The sequence below is a fragment of the Eschrichtius robustus genome, chromosome 14 (assembly GCF_028021215.1).
Source record: "Eschrichtius robustus isolate mEscRob2 chromosome 14, mEscRob2.pri, whole genome shotgun sequence".
Taxonomy (NCBI): domain Eukaryota; kingdom Metazoa; phylum Chordata; class Mammalia; order Artiodactyla; family Eschrichtiidae; genus Eschrichtius; species Eschrichtius robustus.
Window position 1 is genome coordinate 96,017,404 of NC_090837.1, and position 18,866 is coordinate 96,036,269.

An 18,866-nucleotide genomic window follows, 5' to 3' on the forward strand; every position below is an offset into this window, starting at 1 on the left:
TGAAGATAATGTCATTTGAAGCTTTTAATTTTGATAAAGACCAATTTATTAATTTTTTCAATTGTTACTCATGCTTTTGGTGTCATTATCTTATGTATAATTTCTAGTCCCTACTTTTAGCAGAGTCAGAACAACAGCCTTCATTTGGTTTGTCATCGTGACAAAAAAACAAAAAAAAATGGTTAAAATAGTTAAAAATAGTTACCATTAGCTTTGAGGCCATAAGACTTGATGAATAATACTTTTTATTAACATCAAATCAAATGGCATTTGGCTGAGAATTCTATTCATGGTGTAAAGTAAATGGAAAATGATATGTTTTAATTGAATTAAATAGCATAATGAAAAATAAATGTTATTGATTTTAAAACATTTTCTTCAATAAAATTCTTCCCCCCCCCCCGCTAAAATTTACGTTATTAATTCTACTCTATCAGTGACATTTCACCTTAACCTATTAACCTTCAGACAACACAAAATGACTGTTAGATGAAGAAATTGGTGATTGACAGCTGGAACAGGAGTGGCTGTTCATTGGCAACAGTGCTTGAACATGAACCATGATGTGTGATGAGCATATGCATGTTGTTAATTAGGATATACTTAGAAGGATGATACTCAGACTCTTTGCTCTAGGGGAAGAGGATGAAGCAGTTGTTTTAAAATTACGTTTTTTTACACTGGGACTTGGGCTTCTGTTGGGAAGCTAAAGAGGAGGAGGGCTGGCTCCCTGACTTGTATCACAGCAGTTTTTGTTTAATCTGTTTTACAGAATTGGAGTTCACGGAAATGTACTTTGAAAAGAGGGCTTCTCTGTTTTTTGTTGTTTTTTTGTTTTTTTTTTGAAGTAGTAAATTGAAATGTACCAGTAAAAAGAATTAAAACATGGGAGTTTTTTTGTAAGCTGGTTGAAAATTACTTTTTCTATCAAAGTGGTGTAGCATTGCTTCCTGAGTCAGCAGTATGACGATGTGGTATGCCCCAAATCTGATTTCATGAATTTCATAAAGGACTTTGCACACGTGATCCAATCCATCTCAATGTAAAGAAGACCTCGAGGCTAATTTTATGATATTTTTCATCTAGTGTGCCACTTTATGTCGACTTTTGGACTAACTTGTGTGTCTTTTCTTTATGTTCAAAGGTTTTATGCCGTTTTTATTTTCTTCCCAGGTTAGGTGTGCCCAGTGAGCCACCCCTGACACGAGAAGCGTCATCAGCACTTTATTAGTGATGGATACTGAGAAGAAACCAGAGAATGATGAGGATGACAGTGTAAACAAAGACGCAGAAGACTTGAGAAATAGTTCACCCCAGGATGTAGATTGTGGGCCTGTATCTGAGGTGATAGCAGATTCCTCTGAGAGTTCCACAAGCAAAAGAGGTTTTTTAGAGTCATCAGACTTTGACAGCGCTGTCGTGGAGAACGATGGAAATGAACACGCTTCCAAGAGAATGAAGTTAGCTGAGGCAGAGCCCCTCCAGTCGGGAGAGCTGGGCATCCGTGGGTCAGAGAGGCCTGAGGGCGCCAGCCCGGAAACGGGTGTCCCGTTGGCGGGGACAGGGGCGGGGGCCCTCCTGAGTGACCCTGATGGAGGCGTGTGTCTTCCTGGTGCCTTCGCCGCCCCCTGCAACGTTAGCCCCACGGACGCTGCTTCTCTGGAAACAGACGCTGAGAAGAAGCCCGCTCAGGAAATGGTTTTCCTTGATCCAGGAAGAGAGCTTCCCTTCTCCCGGAACGAGATGTGTGCGAGCGGTACCCTCAGAAGCGTGGATGCAGTTCTGCAGTGCGGCGCGTGTGGTCACTCGTTTGCTTCCCGCTCCGATTTGGAGAAGCATGCCGAGTGTCACGCGCAGCAGCCTGAGGACCACGCGTGCGGCCCCTGTGGCCACAAAGCGGGGAGCAGCGCGGCCTCGCATGTGCATGTCAGGCAGGCGCACGGGCCGCAGAGGGTCTTCTCTTGTGACCTCTGTGGCTTTCAGTGCGTGGAGGAGAACCTGTTGAACGCACACTGTCTCGGCAAAACACATCTCCGGCGTCAGAACCTTGCTGCTCGTGGAGGGTTTGTACAGATCTTAACCAAACAGCCTTTTCCTAAGAAGCCACTTCCCATGGGAACAAAAAGTGTTCGCACAAAGCCAAGAGCGTCTAAGCCAATAGCAAAGAATGGCGGTTCAAAAGGATTACGAAACGTTGGAAGCAAATTTAAAGATTTCAGAGGAAGCATTTCTAAACAAAGTGGAAGTGGCAGTGAGTTGCTGGTTGAAATGATGCCATCCAGGAATTGTTCGCCAGAAAAAGTAGAGATTGTTGAAGAAAATGTAGCCTCCCTCGATATACCTCGGAATCCCGAAAACCAGAGTAAAAAGTTAGGAGACTCAGTCACCTCAGAGGGTCTCCTAGAGCAATTGGAATCTACCAGAAACACCCTCCAGGCGGCCCACGGTGTCAGTACAGCCTCAAGACCCAGACCTGAGCGGAACATCCTCCTGCTGGGCAGCAGCTTCCGACGACGCAGTGGCACTTTCGCCTTAAGGGGCCAGGCGAAGAAAAGGTTCACTCTTTTAGGAATTAATAAAAGAGGCACTACTGAAACTCAGAGGCTGTGTTTGAAACACTTTAGAACACAGATGAAAACAAGTGCTGCCGAGTCAACACCTCAGCATGCAGAAACCAGTAGCAGCGTCCAGGGTCTGTGCGTCACGTCTGCAGAGACCCAGGACCTGAAGCAAGAAAGGAGAAGCTCCCACCTCCCGTGCTCCTTTGACTCGCTGGCGGTGAGGCCGCCTTCTGACGACCAGGTGTTGTGTACGTGTACAGACTGTGGACACACAGCCACAAACAGGACAGAGTTGGAAATCCATGTGAAGAGGTGCCACGCAGGAGAGATGCAGTCTCAGTGCCAGACGTGTGGCTTTTCCAGTGCGTCCAGGAGGGACTTGGCTGCACACTCGCACAATCACCAGCATCAGCAGACCGCCCCCGGCCTCAGTTGTCAGTGTTGTTCCTTTACTTGCTTGAATGAAATGTACCTGAGAGACCACATGAAGGAAAAGCACAGTAGGGGTTTCCTTTGCACGCCTTGTAATCTGTTCTTCTCGTCTGAGAAAGACATGGAGGAACACAAAACAACTGAGAAGCACATTCACTTGTTGGGTCAGCCAAAGACTTCTCAATCATTTAACAATGATTTGGTTTTACAGACTTTACCTTTAAGTACTTTAGAATCAGAAAATACAAAAGATTCTGTGAGTGAGTCAGGAAAAGCAGCTCAGGAAGAACCAGTTCAGTCCAGGGTAAGCCATGGAAATGAAGTAAGACATGCGAATAAGCCTCAGTTTCAGTGTAAGAAGTGTTTTTATAAAACAAGATCTTCCACTGTTCTCACAAGACACATAAAACTCCGCCATGGTCAAGACTATCACTTTCTTTGTAAGGCATGTAATCTTTACTCATTGAGCAAAGAAGGAATGGAGAAACACATTAAGAGAAGCAAGCATCTTGAAAATGCTAAGAAAAATAATATTGGCTTAAGCTTTGAAGAATGTATTGAAAGGGTCTGCATAGGTGCAAATGACAAAAAAGAAGAGTTTACCGTTTCTGGGAATGGAAGGATAGAAGGCCATGTGGAAGGTGTGCAATTCCAGGAGCACGGCTGTCTCGACAAGAGCATGCTCCTTCCCCAGGAACTGCCACAATCTGGTGTAATCACCAAAGAGGCTGAATTAGCTTTGACCACTGCCCCAAAGAGAGGGAGACCTAAAGGTAACATCTCACGGACGTGTTCACATTGTGGTCTTTTGGCCTCGAGTATTACAAACTTGACCGTGCACATTAGACGAAAACACAGTCACCAGTACAGTTATTTATGCAAAGTGTGTAAGTATTATACTGTAACTAAGGGAGACATGGAACGTCACTGTGCCACCAAGAAACATAAAGGACGTGTAGAAATAGAAGCGAGTGGAAAACCAAGTTCAGATATCATTGTTGGCCCGGAAGGGGGTAACCTTGAAGCCTGTAGGAAGAACACCACTTCAGCAGTTTCGGATGTACCTGCCAACGAGTCAGCTGAAGCAGACACCTCCGTTTCGGAAAAGCCAGTACTAGAGCAAGGGAATCCAGTTGAAGTCGACGTTGAGAACGTATTTCATTCTACAGATGGGGAAACTAACGGTCACATTCTTGAGAAAAAGGAACAAATGTCTCTAGAACCAGAGGACCTTATCCATCAGGGCAATGCCTGCTCCCAGGGAGATGACGCAGGTACAGGAGACAACAAATGTGCGCACTGTGAGTTTAACGCTTACTCTTCTGCTTCTCTAGAACTGCACATAAAACGGAAACATACAAGAGAGTTTGCGTTTTATTGCATGGCGTGTGATTACTATGCTGTGACTCGGCGGGAGATGACCAGGCACGCAGCAACAGAAAAACATAAGATGAAAAGGCAGTCTTACCTGAACTCTTCTAACGTAGAAGCCGGTTCTGCAGAAATGTCCAGAACCATCATTATTCCTGAAGGGCAGCATCAGCAAAGTTCTGAAGAATTTCAGATAATTTCAGACCAACCCTCTGAAACTCTCAAAACTAGAAATGCTGCTGATTGTTCTATTTTGGATGAGAATACTAATTTAGATATGTCCAAAGTACTCTGCGCTCCTGGCTCTGTAGAAATTGAGACTGAGGAAGAATCTAATCTCAGCGAAGATCATTCCTTTTGTGAAGCTTTCCAGCTGCCCCTTGCCAAGGATAAAGTTATGAAACCGGAGGAGATGGTGTCCCTTAATATTTCCTCTAATTATGGCTCCCCAGGCAACTTTCAGAATGAAAATTCAGGAAGCTCAGCTTTGAATTATGAGACAGCAAAGAAAAACCACAGTATGTTGAATGACGTCAGTGATCCAAACACACATTGCAAGAGTGATGGCGGAAACGGGGGGGACAAGGCAGATAAAGTCCTTGGCAAACGTGTGCGCCCCGGAGCTCTAGAAGGAGAGCATTCGGCTGAGAGCACCGTGCTGAGAGTAACTGGAGAAGCGCTCAACCTGGGTAGCAGTGGTCAGAACAAAGTTGGAAGTGTGCAGAGTTCAGGGGATTTGAAAGATGTGCCAGAAGATCCCGTTCTAGAGAATAAGGAGATTCTGATGAATTCCCAACATGAAAGTAAAATAATTTTGGAAGAGGATGGTCCAGCTTCTGATAGCACCGTTGAAAATACTGATGTTTATGAAACTATAATCAGTATTGATGATAAAGGACAAGCCGTGTACAGTTTTGGCCGGTTTGATTCTTCCATCATAAGGATAAAGAACCCCGAAGATGGGGACCTGTTAGACCAGTCTGAAGAGGGGCTTATAGCAGCAGGAGTGAGAATGAGTGAGTTGCCCTTAAAGGACTGTGCTCAAGGTGTGAAAAAGAAGAAATCTGACAGCGGTTCCTTTGCGGAATCCACACGAATTCGTTGTGATGATTGTGGCTTCTTAGCAGATGGTTTGAGTGGACTGAATGTTCACATAGCCATGAAACATCCTACAAAAGAGAAGCACTTCCACTGTCTGCTGTGTGGAAAGTCCTTCTACACGGAGAGCAACCTCCATCAGCATTTGGCCAGTGCTGGTCACATGAGAAATGAACAGGCCAGCGTTGAGGAGCTTCCCGAGGGAGGGGCCACCTTTAAATGTGTCAAGTGTACAGAGCCCTTTGATTCTGAACAGAATTTATTTCTGCATATTAAAGGGCAGCATGAGGAACTGCTCCGAGAGGTGAATAAGTACATAGTGGAAGACACTGAGCAAATCAACCGCGAGAGAGAGGAAAATCAGGGGAACGTTTGCAAGTATTGTGGGAAGATGTGTCGCAGTAGCAATTCGATGGCATTCCTAGCACACATTCGCACTCACACAGGTATGTAAAGTGCAGCAAACCTCTCTTTACCCACCAGGTGCAGAGGAGTGACAGAGTTCGGACATTTGTTCCCACCCGAATGTGGAGTCCTTAACTGCATTTGCCAGTCGGCCTCCACCCGGTTCACCTCCCACTGCCCCGTGGCTCTGGACGCTGCCATAGTCTTTGTTGACACTTAACATTTCTAAAGGTAATTAACTGAGCCTTAGTGATTCCAAAGGCACGATGTTTGGCAGATTCTTTTATCAAGAAGCCTGGTCCCTCTGATGGCGTTTGTTAAATTCCTGTCTCTCACAGCTTTTCAGTTGTCTCTAAGTCCTAGTTGTTTGGTTTTCCAGGGTGTCTATTAAGTGGCACTTTGGGTTTCAGAGGACATATTAAGTGGCTTTTGAGGAGTGGAATATGAAACTTTTCTTACAGTTTTAGGGATTTAAATGTATTCATTGCCAGATAGTTTATATCCCAAAGTGTAACTCCCAGGCAACAAGATTCTGCTTTCAAGGATCAAAATCAGCCAACACTTTTCAAAGTTAATATGTCCTGGGGATTTGGTTTGCATGGAGGTAGCACTTGATTTAGTTTCTGTGCTGTCACATGTAGTGTTCCATTTTAATGTTCAATTTTAGGTAGAAATTTTTTTAAAAAACTTTTTGTGGAAAATACATAAGCCACTATTCTAAATTTATGTAAAAATTCGCTGCACTGTTTCTATAAACCTGCCATACATTCTTTATTTTAAATGGACAGCTTTTCTAAATCATTGTGCTCTGCTTAGACAAGTTCTGTCTCCATGGTTGAATTTATGAGTGGATTTGAATAATAAATTCACATTTCAATGAACGTATTTTCATTAAAACTGTAAGGTTTATTTTACTGTACTTTTAAATAATGGCTTATTATTAAAGCTATACTTTAAATTCATGCAGTTTTTGAAACTTAGTGCACGGTTACAAGGAGGAAGACAAAAGGGTATGAAACATTATTAATAGTTTAGGGTGGTTAAAGATAGATAAAAGTTTTTCGTTGAAGAAAGTAACAGGGCAACCTGCATAAGATTAATCTAGGTAAATATAAACATTGTACTCTTGGTCCCAGCTCTTCCCATGTAGTAGAACCACTCCTGGAGAGTAAGGTCGAATACTTATTTGTTGGCCTTATTAATACCTCTGTCGGTACCGTGTTGCTGCTCACTTTCTGAAATGATATGGTTTTAGAAATCAGGCTCGTTCATGTGTGCAGAAAATAGGTTCTTTCTTAACATGCCCTCTTAAGGCAGATAAAACTGAATAAAACTAAGAGGAAGATGCTAATGGAGCTCTTTTTAGAATTCTTTATGCAACTGTCTGGTCAAGACATGTTGCTTATAATTGATGTGTCCATTACTTGAATTCTCTTGTAATTATAGTCAATAAGTCTTGTAAATGTGTTAAAGCTCACTAAAAGCATACAAATTCAAGAGCAGAGTAAGGCTAATAATTTAAAATAATCAATGTAGGCATTTCAGCACTTAATTTCCCTTGTGTGTTGATAGCTGATCATTCTTAATCCATTAAGATTTATTTAGTCGTTTACAATGCAAAATAGGTTTGCACTGGTCACTTGTGCCATTTGAAAATGTCCACCAGGTTAAGTGCAGAATGTAGTCCATTAGTCTTCCTTGACTATATGTATTAATTGCATTTAAAATCAAGTTAATGTGGATGTGAAAGTGAGGTAACTATCAATATGTGACAGAGTAACCCTACTTATATAAGTTACATCATTGATTGTAACATTTAGTAAAAGTTAGCATACTTTTTAACATCTCCTGTTGGCTTATCAGCAAGTACATTTTTATTGTGTTCTGAGGCACCACAAAGAGCACTCTTCCTGAGTCCCCAGTGCCAGCCTGCATTTCAATTTTGCAAGTCATTTTTTGGGGGGAGGTTGCTCTCCAGGTTTTAATCCAAGGTTGTTTTTTTTTGTTGTTGTTGTTGTTGTTGTTTTTTTTCCTGGGGGCATCTTAAAATGAATTGCTTCTCTGATACTTTGCTTATGTCCATGAAATAGTAATTCAGGGACTGTTATTAATGGTTAACTGGAAAAGGGCTTATTCTTCCAATCCCTGTTTTCATATTTTGTGATTTACTATATGTTTTATGTAACCTTTTCTTCCCATTCTTAACACGTTAAAAGCAGCACTAGAAGAAGCAAATGAGTTCTGGTTATCAAGGATTGTGGGAAAAAAGCCTCCCAGAGTTTTCCTGAGTGCTCGCTGGTATGAAGCCATCCGCATGACCAGAAAGAGCAGCGTCTCCTTTGCCTTTGCGTTAGTAATACAGGAAAAGCTGTTCATTTTCTCTCCGGCATTGTTCTGGTAGTTAGAGCTTTAATTTCCTATACCAGAGGTCATTAAGTCGGAAGACCGTCTGAAGCCCTTAACTTCCTGTTCAGAGCGTGCTGGTCCCTGGCGCTAATTGGAAATGTCCACACGTGGGAGAACGTTAGGGCTGGTGGTGTTTGTACCTTAATAAGTGACGGTTTAGAAGCCAGATCAGCTTGGGAAGAGGTGGTTAGGGGGAGTTAGTGCATCGAGTTTAAGCGCAGTGAGGGCAGGGGCTCTGCTTTGCTCACTGCTTCACCCCCATGTGGCGCTGGCTTTCAGTGCTGTTTGTTGAATGAAGGAGTAAACAGATGAGCAGAGGAACCAGTGAAGTGTTCAGTGTAGGGAGGCTTGTGGAGTGGAGAAGCATTAATTAGATAATGGGTTATATCCATCTTACTTGATTCTTTAAGACCTAAAGTCTTCTTTTGATTCTTTAAGTGTCAGTGTCACATCCATGTATGCATAGCAGTCGGCAGTGAATGAAGTTGGGGAAGGCCAGTGCAGGTCTGAGGGGGAGGCTTTGTTTTTAAAGTCTTTGGAATTCTTTAGGAAACGTTGCGAGGTGCCAGAAAGCTAGAGACCCTCTTCCATTTTTCCCTGTCAGAAAACCTTACAGGCCAAATTAAAACAAAACAAAACAAAAACTACTGAGGGTAATGCTGTCGCATGGAGTGGGACTATTTAAAATAATATTGACAGTTTATAATAGTCTCAATATGCCTGAGAGACAAATTTAGAAATATATGGTTTTACACATTTTGCCTTAAAAGTACTATGCCTGGATTCATTTTGGAATGGGCCTAGCAGGCTTAAAAATGGAAACGCTATCAGTTAGGAAAAAAAAAATGGGACATTTCTTGTTTTCTTATACAGAAAAATGTTACCCCTAGTCCCATAGTATTAGAATTTTTATGGCCAGAAAGGAGATGTTAACACATCTCTGCATGTAAGATACAAAAAGTAGTCAGGGCCTCCGTGATTTCTACATGGAAACAGTCAACAGGGTGACTCGTGGGCGTGTTGTCAGCACACCAGCAGTGATGGCTGAAACCCGAAGGAACTGCGGTTTCCACCAGGGAGCCACGGACAGTCCACTGAAAGCGCTGAAGGTCTGTGTCCGGCCCCCGTGGCCCGTGCGCCGCCACACAGAGGAACGCACACCCTGTAGTGCAGAGCGAGCACACAAGGGCTTGAGTCACGAGATATTTTGGATCCTTTCACCAAAATTGTAATAATACACGTGTTGAGAGAGCTTTATCTTCTTCGTTTAGAGTCCTGATGTTATTGTTGATTAATAATTTCCGAATTACCTTTAATGCAGTTTAATTTAAAGTGCAGGTAAATTGGTTCTTCTCACTCTTTTCTTTTACAAGTCCATTTATAGAATGCTGTGTCAAGATGAAATGTTTCAAAGTAGTGATAGGCTTAGTTTTATCAGAATCATTTAAATAAACTGTAGTTTCTAATGTGACTGATAGAATGTGATTGCTGTAAGCTGCAGTCTCAACCTGCTTTTGACGTTTAAACATATAAAGCTGACTAGATATAACCATTCAGGTGCTAAATATATTTTACCTCTACTTCTAACAGTAGAAATGGAAGTATTAGAAGATCTGGCTTCATTGTCTTTGAACTGTGAAATATTCAACCTTGTCTGCCCGTGCTTAGTACTGTTGACTTTTTTATTTCTGTTAGAAGATTAAAATTAAATGCTTCACTTTTTTTGTCAGCTTTTGGGAATTAAATTGAAATTTAAGACTCTAAAATTTTTTACTGAGCGCTTCAATTTCAACAGAGTATTCTTGGAGGATTTTTTTTCAAGGGCATTGTGCAAAGTTCCATTGATCAAAAATGATTTACTGCAACATTTTTATTTGAGCTCTTTTTGTATATTTATTAAAGTTCACATATTTCATATTCTGTCTAACTATATTAGAAGAGGTACTTCACCAAGTAGGTACTAAACATGCTATGAAAAATTTGGAAACATTGTACCAATTTTAAACTGTGTTTTTTTTTTTATGATTTTATTTTCTTGAGGATTTAAAGGTGAGAATTAGAAAATGGTGTATACGTGTTACACTTTGAAAGAGTGTTGCTTCTTGTTAATATGGGTACTGATTATCAATTAGTAACTATGTTCCAGTTAGAATCTACCTATTACTGACAATAAGTTTGTGGACTCTGAAATAATTTTGTCTCCTCATTTTTGAGTATAGATTAATCTTATTTCTTTATGAAATAAAAAAATTGTTGGTACTGTGCCTTTTATGTTGAAATATTTGTTCTTGAAATCAACAATAGCCAAAATGTCAGTAATTCTGATTTGCTGAATCATCACAGATTTTTGGCTCTAAAGTGATCATAAAAGCAAGTAATTTATCCACTATATATTCTTATATTTTATGGTATTGAAAGAGTAATATCGTGAATAATTTGGGATAAATGTTAGAAAAAGAACTGAAATATTAATGTGAAAAAATTCAAAGCTGTAGAAATATGAGGGAACGGGGATGTGGCCACTGAGAAATTTATTTGATAATAAATATATTTAAAAAAAATATCAGCTACTCTGTATACATTTATGTTCTAAAAATGTTCCATTTAAAATGTTAAATGACTTTTAAAGCTATTTTTGTGAATTGTAAGAAAAATATTTGAAATTATGTAGCTCATCTCATCTGCTTAGTACTGCTCAGGTGTATCACCTTTGACTTTAAATTTTAGAAATGTTACTGAAAGTTAGAAATACTCATTGGAACATTAAAGTCTTCTTGGTGGAATAATTGTGGAATGCATGTCTGTTCAAGTTAGAAAGGAATGCAGGTATTCCATTTTGGGGACAGAAATTTGTAATTAGATTATAAGTATGATTTAAGATCTGGGCCTCTTTTAGAACTTTATCAGTAATGTATTATTCAAATTCAAATCATACTTTATGTTAAATTTATTTAGGATCAAAACCATTCAAGTGCAAGATATGCCATTTTGCAACAGCTCAGCTTGGCGATGCCAGAAACCATGTCAAAAGGCACCTTGGGATGAGGGAATACAAGTGTCATGTCTGTGGGTGAGTAAATTGAAACCGTCTCTACCGTGGTGAACCAGGAAGCATGTGCAGGATATCCATTGTTTCAGAATTCAAAACGGATACGAGTAAGAGTGGCTAAAATTATGCATGCGTATCCTTCTTTCCATTGTTATGGTAAATTCCTTAAACACAGTTATGACATTCTTCTCCCACTTCTAATCCTGTACTGAAGATGAGCAATTTTATGGGCTACAAGGTCAATTTGAACCTGTAATCTGTAAATTGACTAAATTATAGGATGTTCATTCATATTGCCAGAGAGAAGTGTAAATTCCATTTAAAGACATAAAAAAATACATAATATAGCTTTAGGATTGTATATGTATGTATTTTTTTTTCTTTTGCTATACTGCTTTAATTTTAATCGCATTAATGGTTCTTTGGATACATTGGACACATTCTATAAGGAAAAAAGCAGAAAAAGATTTAATTTCAGAGAACTGATTATTGCAGGGATGAAGCTTAAAAAACCAGTGTATAATGTAGGTTTTTGTGTAACGTTATTTCAAAACTTGTTGTTTTCCTGTTTTAGTTAATGGCTCTTTCCTCTAAAGAATCATTCACAATGTTTAATTGTCACTCAAATGTGTTGCATTTAATAGGAAGCAATGAGACGCCTTAATGCAACACTAATTAATTTAGCAGAAATGTTTTAAACGTTTTAAAATGCCATGACATCTATGGTATATCATAGGACATTCAGAGCTGGATTTTAATACCTTACTTCTGATTAAAAGTATATTTTAATGCTGTTATGCTAGAGAAATTAACTAATAAGTGCATCGTATAAAAACACTTTATGTGAAACCTGGGGAACCTGCAGTTCTCATGGTTAATTCACAAAACACTTCAGATTCAATTAAATTATGCAATGCGCACATGTTATATTAGGTTTATTTTTTCAGTGGAAGATTCTTTTGGTTAGCACTACTGTGTAAATGTCTTTTAAGTCAAAAACAGTTTCTGTTTTTTGATGGACTGTACATTTCATCCCAGGATGCAGTTGCATTTTTTGACCCTTAAGATAGTTTTACAAATAACTTTGCAAGCAGTTTTATTAACCACGGCCTGTGATTTATTCATTGGCAGAATTGATGGTTCAGTGACTTGGAGCTAAAGTAAATGAAGATGAACCTTTGCCCTAAAGCCCCCTGAAGATCAGTGGGAGAATGAGTTTTGTTGCTACTGATTTTAGCTGCAAGGGTCGAGTGCCACATGGTTCATTTAATTGCTCCAGGTCTTGGAATTTCAAAAGATACCTCATTTATTGTTTTTACCATGTGAGTTATAGGAAAGAGGAAGGCCCTGACTCCAATGAAAATCTGTGCTATGACAATAAGCAGTTTCTTCTTCGTTTCTGCAAAATAAGTAAATAATTTTTGCATACTATGTTATTAGAAACCTAATTCCATTCATTTTTTATTAGCGTTACCAAAACCTGGAAAGAGAAGAAGAAACTTTCAGAGAGCAGTTTCTGACATATGTAGCGTCAAAAACAATGTCTGATTGACTGGCTTTGGTTGTGTGATTTGAGCAGTGCACACTTGCTTATTAGCTCATTGCTTAGCATGTACAACTGGCATGTTGTACTAATGGTTTATATAGTGATTCCCAAGTGAAGAATTATAAGTACATATAGCTATGTTGAGTTTTATACGGCTGTCAGAGAGGTCTACGTGTGTGTGTACACATAGAAAAAGCAATCTAGATTCCCAAATTGTATCTCTTAAAATTACAATAGTCGTTGAATTTTATTTGACCAAGAAATAATAGTTCTCTTAATTTTTTTATGTGAATTTGATTTAAAAGTCACATAACAGTTATTTGTACAGGGTAGATATTTTTACAGTGAAGCTAAAAATTCTGAAGAATTTCAGTAAACTGCAGAATGCCTATCGACCTATGTAGTTGACACGGAACAATAATGAGTTAAATACCCTTTGATACTAAAGAAAAAGTATCATAGGTTGTTCTGTATTCCGTGTGTTTCAAAGGGATAGAGCAGAATGTAGGTTAAAAATTAAAGTAAAAAACGTTAAAAAAAAGAGAGAATTGGCTATCAGATTAGTGGCAGTAGAGAGCACTGGTACATTAACATCACTGACAATGTCAATTCATTATCATTGATGGCTAAATAATCTTAGAAATGCTCAGTGGACCTATTAGTTCCTGAACATAAGCAGCTCATGCTGCATTTCTTCATTAGCTGTAATTGCTATAAATTTTACCTTTTAAAAAAATCATGCTTTAAAAGGTGAAGTGATCTTTCAGGAACATTAACTCTATAATTTTGTCACAAACAGAAGGTCTCGCACTATGTTTTCTTTTCTTCAGTAGTTAGTATCTTAGTGTCTGTTTTAGAAGTTTACTAATAACCCCTTCACTGTTTGAGTTGTAAGAAATAGACGGTTTTTCAAACAGTTCTGTTAGAGTAATAATATATGAAAACAGTGGGGCAGGCACATTTTTAAAGTGAAATTATTACTCACAGTGTTGTACTATTTTTCCTTAGTAACCTCTTGAAAAAATCTAATATCCTATGGTGAAATTGATGAAAACAACAAACAGTACATTTTGTTGAAAAGACCTCAGTATTAATGTTGCAGTTTATTTGTAATTGTATGACTTCTTTTTCATATCTTTAAGATTTTAGATGCTCATCAAATATGTATCATATATTATTTACTAAGGCTTAATTTAAGGGTTGTGCATTAGCTACTCCTTTAATAAAAACTGCCTTTTAAACTTTTATTTCAGTTGTTTGAACCTACACTGATCTTCTTTGAATTTTTAAGCTCAATTTTAAGATCTCTCTGTCCCCCTCATCGGCAAATCTTAGCTACAGTATATCATGGATTTAAGTTATCTGACCAAAGAGGCTGAATGTATTGTATTCGATGTCTAATTCCTAATGCTAGCTGGGATTCAGAATTCAAGATTTAAGTTTTGTTTACCCATGGTTTACATGCTTATGTCAGGGTATAGGTTTCAAAAATGTATTGCTCTGCACTTCCTGTTTTAAGAACATGTTATAGATGACTTCATTTAAAAGCCTTTCATTTTACTTTCACTTTTAGGAGGAGCACTTTTTGAATTACAGTTTCTTAATGTTTTTCTTACTTCTGAGCATGACCTCAAGAGGAATTCTATAGAATATAGGTGAATTTATATTTAGCACTTGATGGACAGTTAACATGAAAATGTGCTATGGGTTGGACTTAGGGCTTAGTGGGGGAGAAAATAAAAAATAATAGAAAGCACCTTATATAGAAGTTAATAATTTTGTTGGGAACATATGTTTCAAAATAGGTAAACACATTTTTACTAAGTCTGTGATCTTTACCTTTGCTATTTTTCAGTAGTCAAGAACTTAAAAATCTCAGTGGCTTAAGAACATCATTGTGGAAGCCATGTTTTGTTAAATTCATTTATTTATTTATTTTAATAATCTCTTCCTCCGTGTGTGTACACACATACACACACACACTAGTGTATATATAATACTCTACGTAATAAATAGTATTTAAGCAGTGCTGTGTTTTAGTGTACAACTTAATTAGGAGTCGTTTCATTTGTTGATCTCAGTTTCATGAGATTGTTTATCTCATGTTTATTACCCCATTGTACAGATGGTAAACCTGAGAGTAAAAGTATTTTTAGTGATGGAGTTAAATTATGGGCTAGTAATGGTAGACCACTGTTTCCTTCCTTTTAACTGTACCTTTTCTTTATTTCTCTGCTTTTGTAATATCTGTTGTTTTAGTTACTGATTTTAATTTGTACTTATTTTTTTTCTCTCTAGGTTGTTTTCTCTAGCATGTGATAGCTGTAACTTCCAGCCCCCAGCCACTTTTGTTTTCTGCTTTTGCTCAGACTTACATTATTCTAAAAAATTGCTTGCACTGTATTTTATTTTAATATTCTGGTATTCAGTCTCTTTCTCTCTTTCTCTTTTTTTGGTCTCTCTCTGTTTCACTTTGCTCATATTAAAGTGTTGTTTTAAATAATTTTATTATTTTTCCACGTTGTTCTTTATGTGTTGATAATTTATTGCACTTGAGTTGTTACAAATTGAACGTGTTAGTATCATAGAAACAAGTGCCTAAAAAAGTGAAGATTTTATTGTCTTTCCATTAGGATGAGAGGGGTAAAATTGATCATCTTGGGTTATGGTTTTTGTTTTTCATTACTAGTTACTACAAAAAAAGACTAAGTAGAAAATTAGTAAGTAGCCTGTGATTTCAGTAAACCTGGGAAATGATACCTAACTTTTGTATGCCATTATTCACAAAAACCCCAGTATGCATGATTTAGGGGTTATGTTATTTTCTGACGCTTTCCCTGTGTCTAGTCTTGAATCTTGTATATAAACAGTTGAGTAGTACTTACCTAATCAGGAGAGAATAGAGCATTTACTAAATCTGTCACCTCTGGGTTCATGAAAAGATTCTAGACATTTTCTATTGTGTATTAATGTGCTTATGAACTGTTTATTCATAGTTGGTTTAAGAAACCTTAAATAGAAAGTTACTAATGCAGCAAAACTCTTTTTTTTGTGTGTGTGTGGCATTACCTAGTTTTTGTGCATTAGAAGGGATCTCTATGTAGATGATTATAATGTCACTTTCTGACCTTTGCAGCTTGAATAATTGTAAATCATTGCTTCATAACGTGTCAGAGAATGTCTGTACTAGGCAATTAAATGGCAGAATATAATAGACCAAATTATTGCCTGTCATGTTTTCAACAACACAGTTAGTATTTGAGTTACACTTAATCATTACGTGCATTAGCAACTTCATTGGAATCCAGCTTCAGGCTGAGCATGAAATACATTACATTATTTAAACCTCTAATGGTACAAGTCATTTATTTGTGTTGAAGTGTACAACATGCAGAGTTTCATAAAGCAAGGAACACTTGAGAGCTTAATTTATCCAAATCAAAGTCTAAATGCAGATAAACACAAGTGGCAAAAATTAGTAATTTTTATGGGCTGGAAATATTTAAAAATACATGGTTGTGCGTAATTTTAGGCAGCAGGAATAAATTAAAATCACTATTTTTAGTCTGCTCTGAGAACTAAAGCTGTGTATACCTAAATCATTAAGAGCACCATGGGACTGCATTTTTAGCTGAACAATTAATTACAGCCATCATATCTACAGATGTACCCAAATAAAATAAGTTTTTGGTTCGGCTAGTTGTTGTGGTTAAAGAGACGTAGAAAAAAAGATATAGATAGAAAAAGTTTGTTTTATATCATGTCATAAATTATGCATGTAACCATACAAAGGGCAGCATCTCTCAATTTTATAAAAAACATCAAAACTAACATGAAAATACTCTTGTTATAAAGGATGTGTTACATATTTTATCTCTATAATATTTTAATGCTTTTTGTTTAATGGTATATTTTTGTCTTTAGTTTGAAAATTTAAAAATCCCACATAATGCCGTCTCTCTTCCTGTCAGTGAGGAATACCAAATGTACATTGTTAGTTTATTCCTCTGATGTTGAAGTCCTTGAAATACCGTTTAAATACTGAATGGATGTTATTTTATATTTTTTATAAACAAATCACTTTTTATTTTGAAAATCTAGGAGATATCTTGGTTATTATATTAAAATAAAATACACTTTTTCTCAGGTACAATTTAGGATATTTTTTAGTGAACTGCTTTGTAAATCCAGGAGAGAGTCTGGGGTATGGTTAGGATAACGGGGAAGAAACAGAAGAAACTGTTTCCCGCCTCTCCTCACAGGGAGAGGAGGGCATTTTCGTCACCACCATATCCTGTGCTCCTTTTTTGTGATAGTGTTTTCTTGAATTTCTGCCTTGGAAGAGTAGGGTCATAGATTTATTCCAAGGCAGTAAGTGTGATCAGCTCATAAGAAAATAGAAATAAAATATACATTGTCATTTGTTGGTGTTGTAGTTGAAAACATTGGCCTCTGTCTCTAAGGTCTTTTCCAGTGAAAAGGTCTTATCTCAGTGACTTAAGTAATTTTTGCTTTATTTTTATTTTAAAATGTTCCATGGTGACTTTAAAATTCTATTGTGGAATCACAGGATTCTTTAGCCCTCCTGATCCCAGGAGTGAAATACAGGGGAGGGCAGCTACTCCTCTGGTTTCCTTTGCCTGTCCTGTGATTTTTTTTTTTTTTTTAAATTGTTAACCTGTTTTCTCCCTCCCTCTTCCTGTTCATGTGTTTCTGAAAGTCCTTTACTTTCTACAGGGTTTTGCTCTTTGATTTGTCTGAGACTGAATAAGAGGAGGTGTTGGAAATGTAGATAGGAGGGAAGTGCAACCATTGATTCAGGTATTCATTCATTTCCCATTGGGCAGATTCTTGACAGTTTCCTCTTCAAGTAGGCCCAGGTGGTGCAAGGGCCCTGCGGTCACGTGCTCCAAGTAGGAGAGACAGACTCAGAGGCAGACTACAGGGGAAAGAGCAGGGGATGGTGGTCCACAGAGGAGGGGTGCCCAGCTCTGCTTGGGAGCAGCAGGAAAGGCTTCATTCAGAGGATAGTGTTGAGCTGGTTCTCGAAGGATGAGGAGGTATTTACACACAAGGCAAAAAAGGACACTTTTTTATTAGAGGGAACAAAAGAGCAAAAGTAGTGAAGTATGGAATAGCATGGCATATTAAGAACACTGCGAGAAATCCCTGGCGTTTAGGTGCTTAGAAGGGGAGAAGCGGGGGATTTTTTTAATATTAAATATTTATGGAGCATCAGTATGTGCTGTTAGTCTTTAGGGTTAAAAGATCAAAACGATATCCGCTGCAAATGGATGGAGAAAGCTCAGGTAAAGAAATGCCCAAGTCTTTGCTGAATCTTGTTGCCGATTCAAAAAACATTTCATCAGCTCGGTAGCGTGATGTGATGGTGAGTGGTGGCTAGGCAGGCAGCCAGGGGCAGCCCACTCCAGGCAGGGCTTTGGGGAGGTTCAGCCAGGAGCATGGCGAGTTCAGGAGCCGCAGGGACTTCAGCTCTGCCTGAGGTGGGATTGTAAAGGAAGAGGCAGGTGGCAGGGCCGGATCACAAAACTGTGCCATGCTACGGTGCTGAATGCTGGCCTTTTCCTCTGCTTTCCATCACTTTTTTTTTTTTTTTCTTGTCCGACTTTCTTCCTAGTTTTCTAGACTGTGAATAAGCAGTGAAGGGAGGAAATAGAGAGCCTGGCAGGAAGTGAAATCACTACTTCAGAATGAAGGGGCATGGGGATTGGCCGTGGGGAATTATTTTTAAGAGAATTTCATTGTTCACAGTTTTAATTAGGAATGCTGTTGATTGTGGATAACTGTAATGGAAACAGGTTAATACCGGTTCCATATAACCTAATGCAGCATAGTTCCAAATGGTAATTACAAGGACACACAGTTACGTGGCCATACTGCAGATGTCCGCATGCAACTGATACATTGAAAACGGACGTTAGAGTTGTTTCCATACACAGTTCATCTGGCAGGGCAATGTAAATTGGGACAGGAAGCC

The 18,866-nt window shown here is 38.4% G+C and overlaps 1 protein-coding gene across 3 annotated transcripts in view; it reads left to right on the forward strand.

Moving 5' to 3' along the window:
* ZNF407 (zinc finger protein 407) overlaps nt 1-18,866 on the forward strand; it is a 417,847-nt gene that overhangs the window by 25,050 nt on the left and 373,931 nt on the right. For all 3 annotated transcript variants that reach the window (XM_068563714.1, XM_068563716.1, XM_068563715.1), the window contains exons 2-3: nt 1,174-5,908; nt 11,229-11,343. In XM_068563714.1, coding sequence (XP_068419815.1) covers nt 1,234-5,908; nt 11,229-11,343 — 4,790 coding nt within the window. In that variant the 5' untranslated portion in view covers nt 1,174-1,233. The remainder of the gene's footprint in view (nt 1-1,173; nt 5,909-11,228; nt 11,344-18,866) is intronic.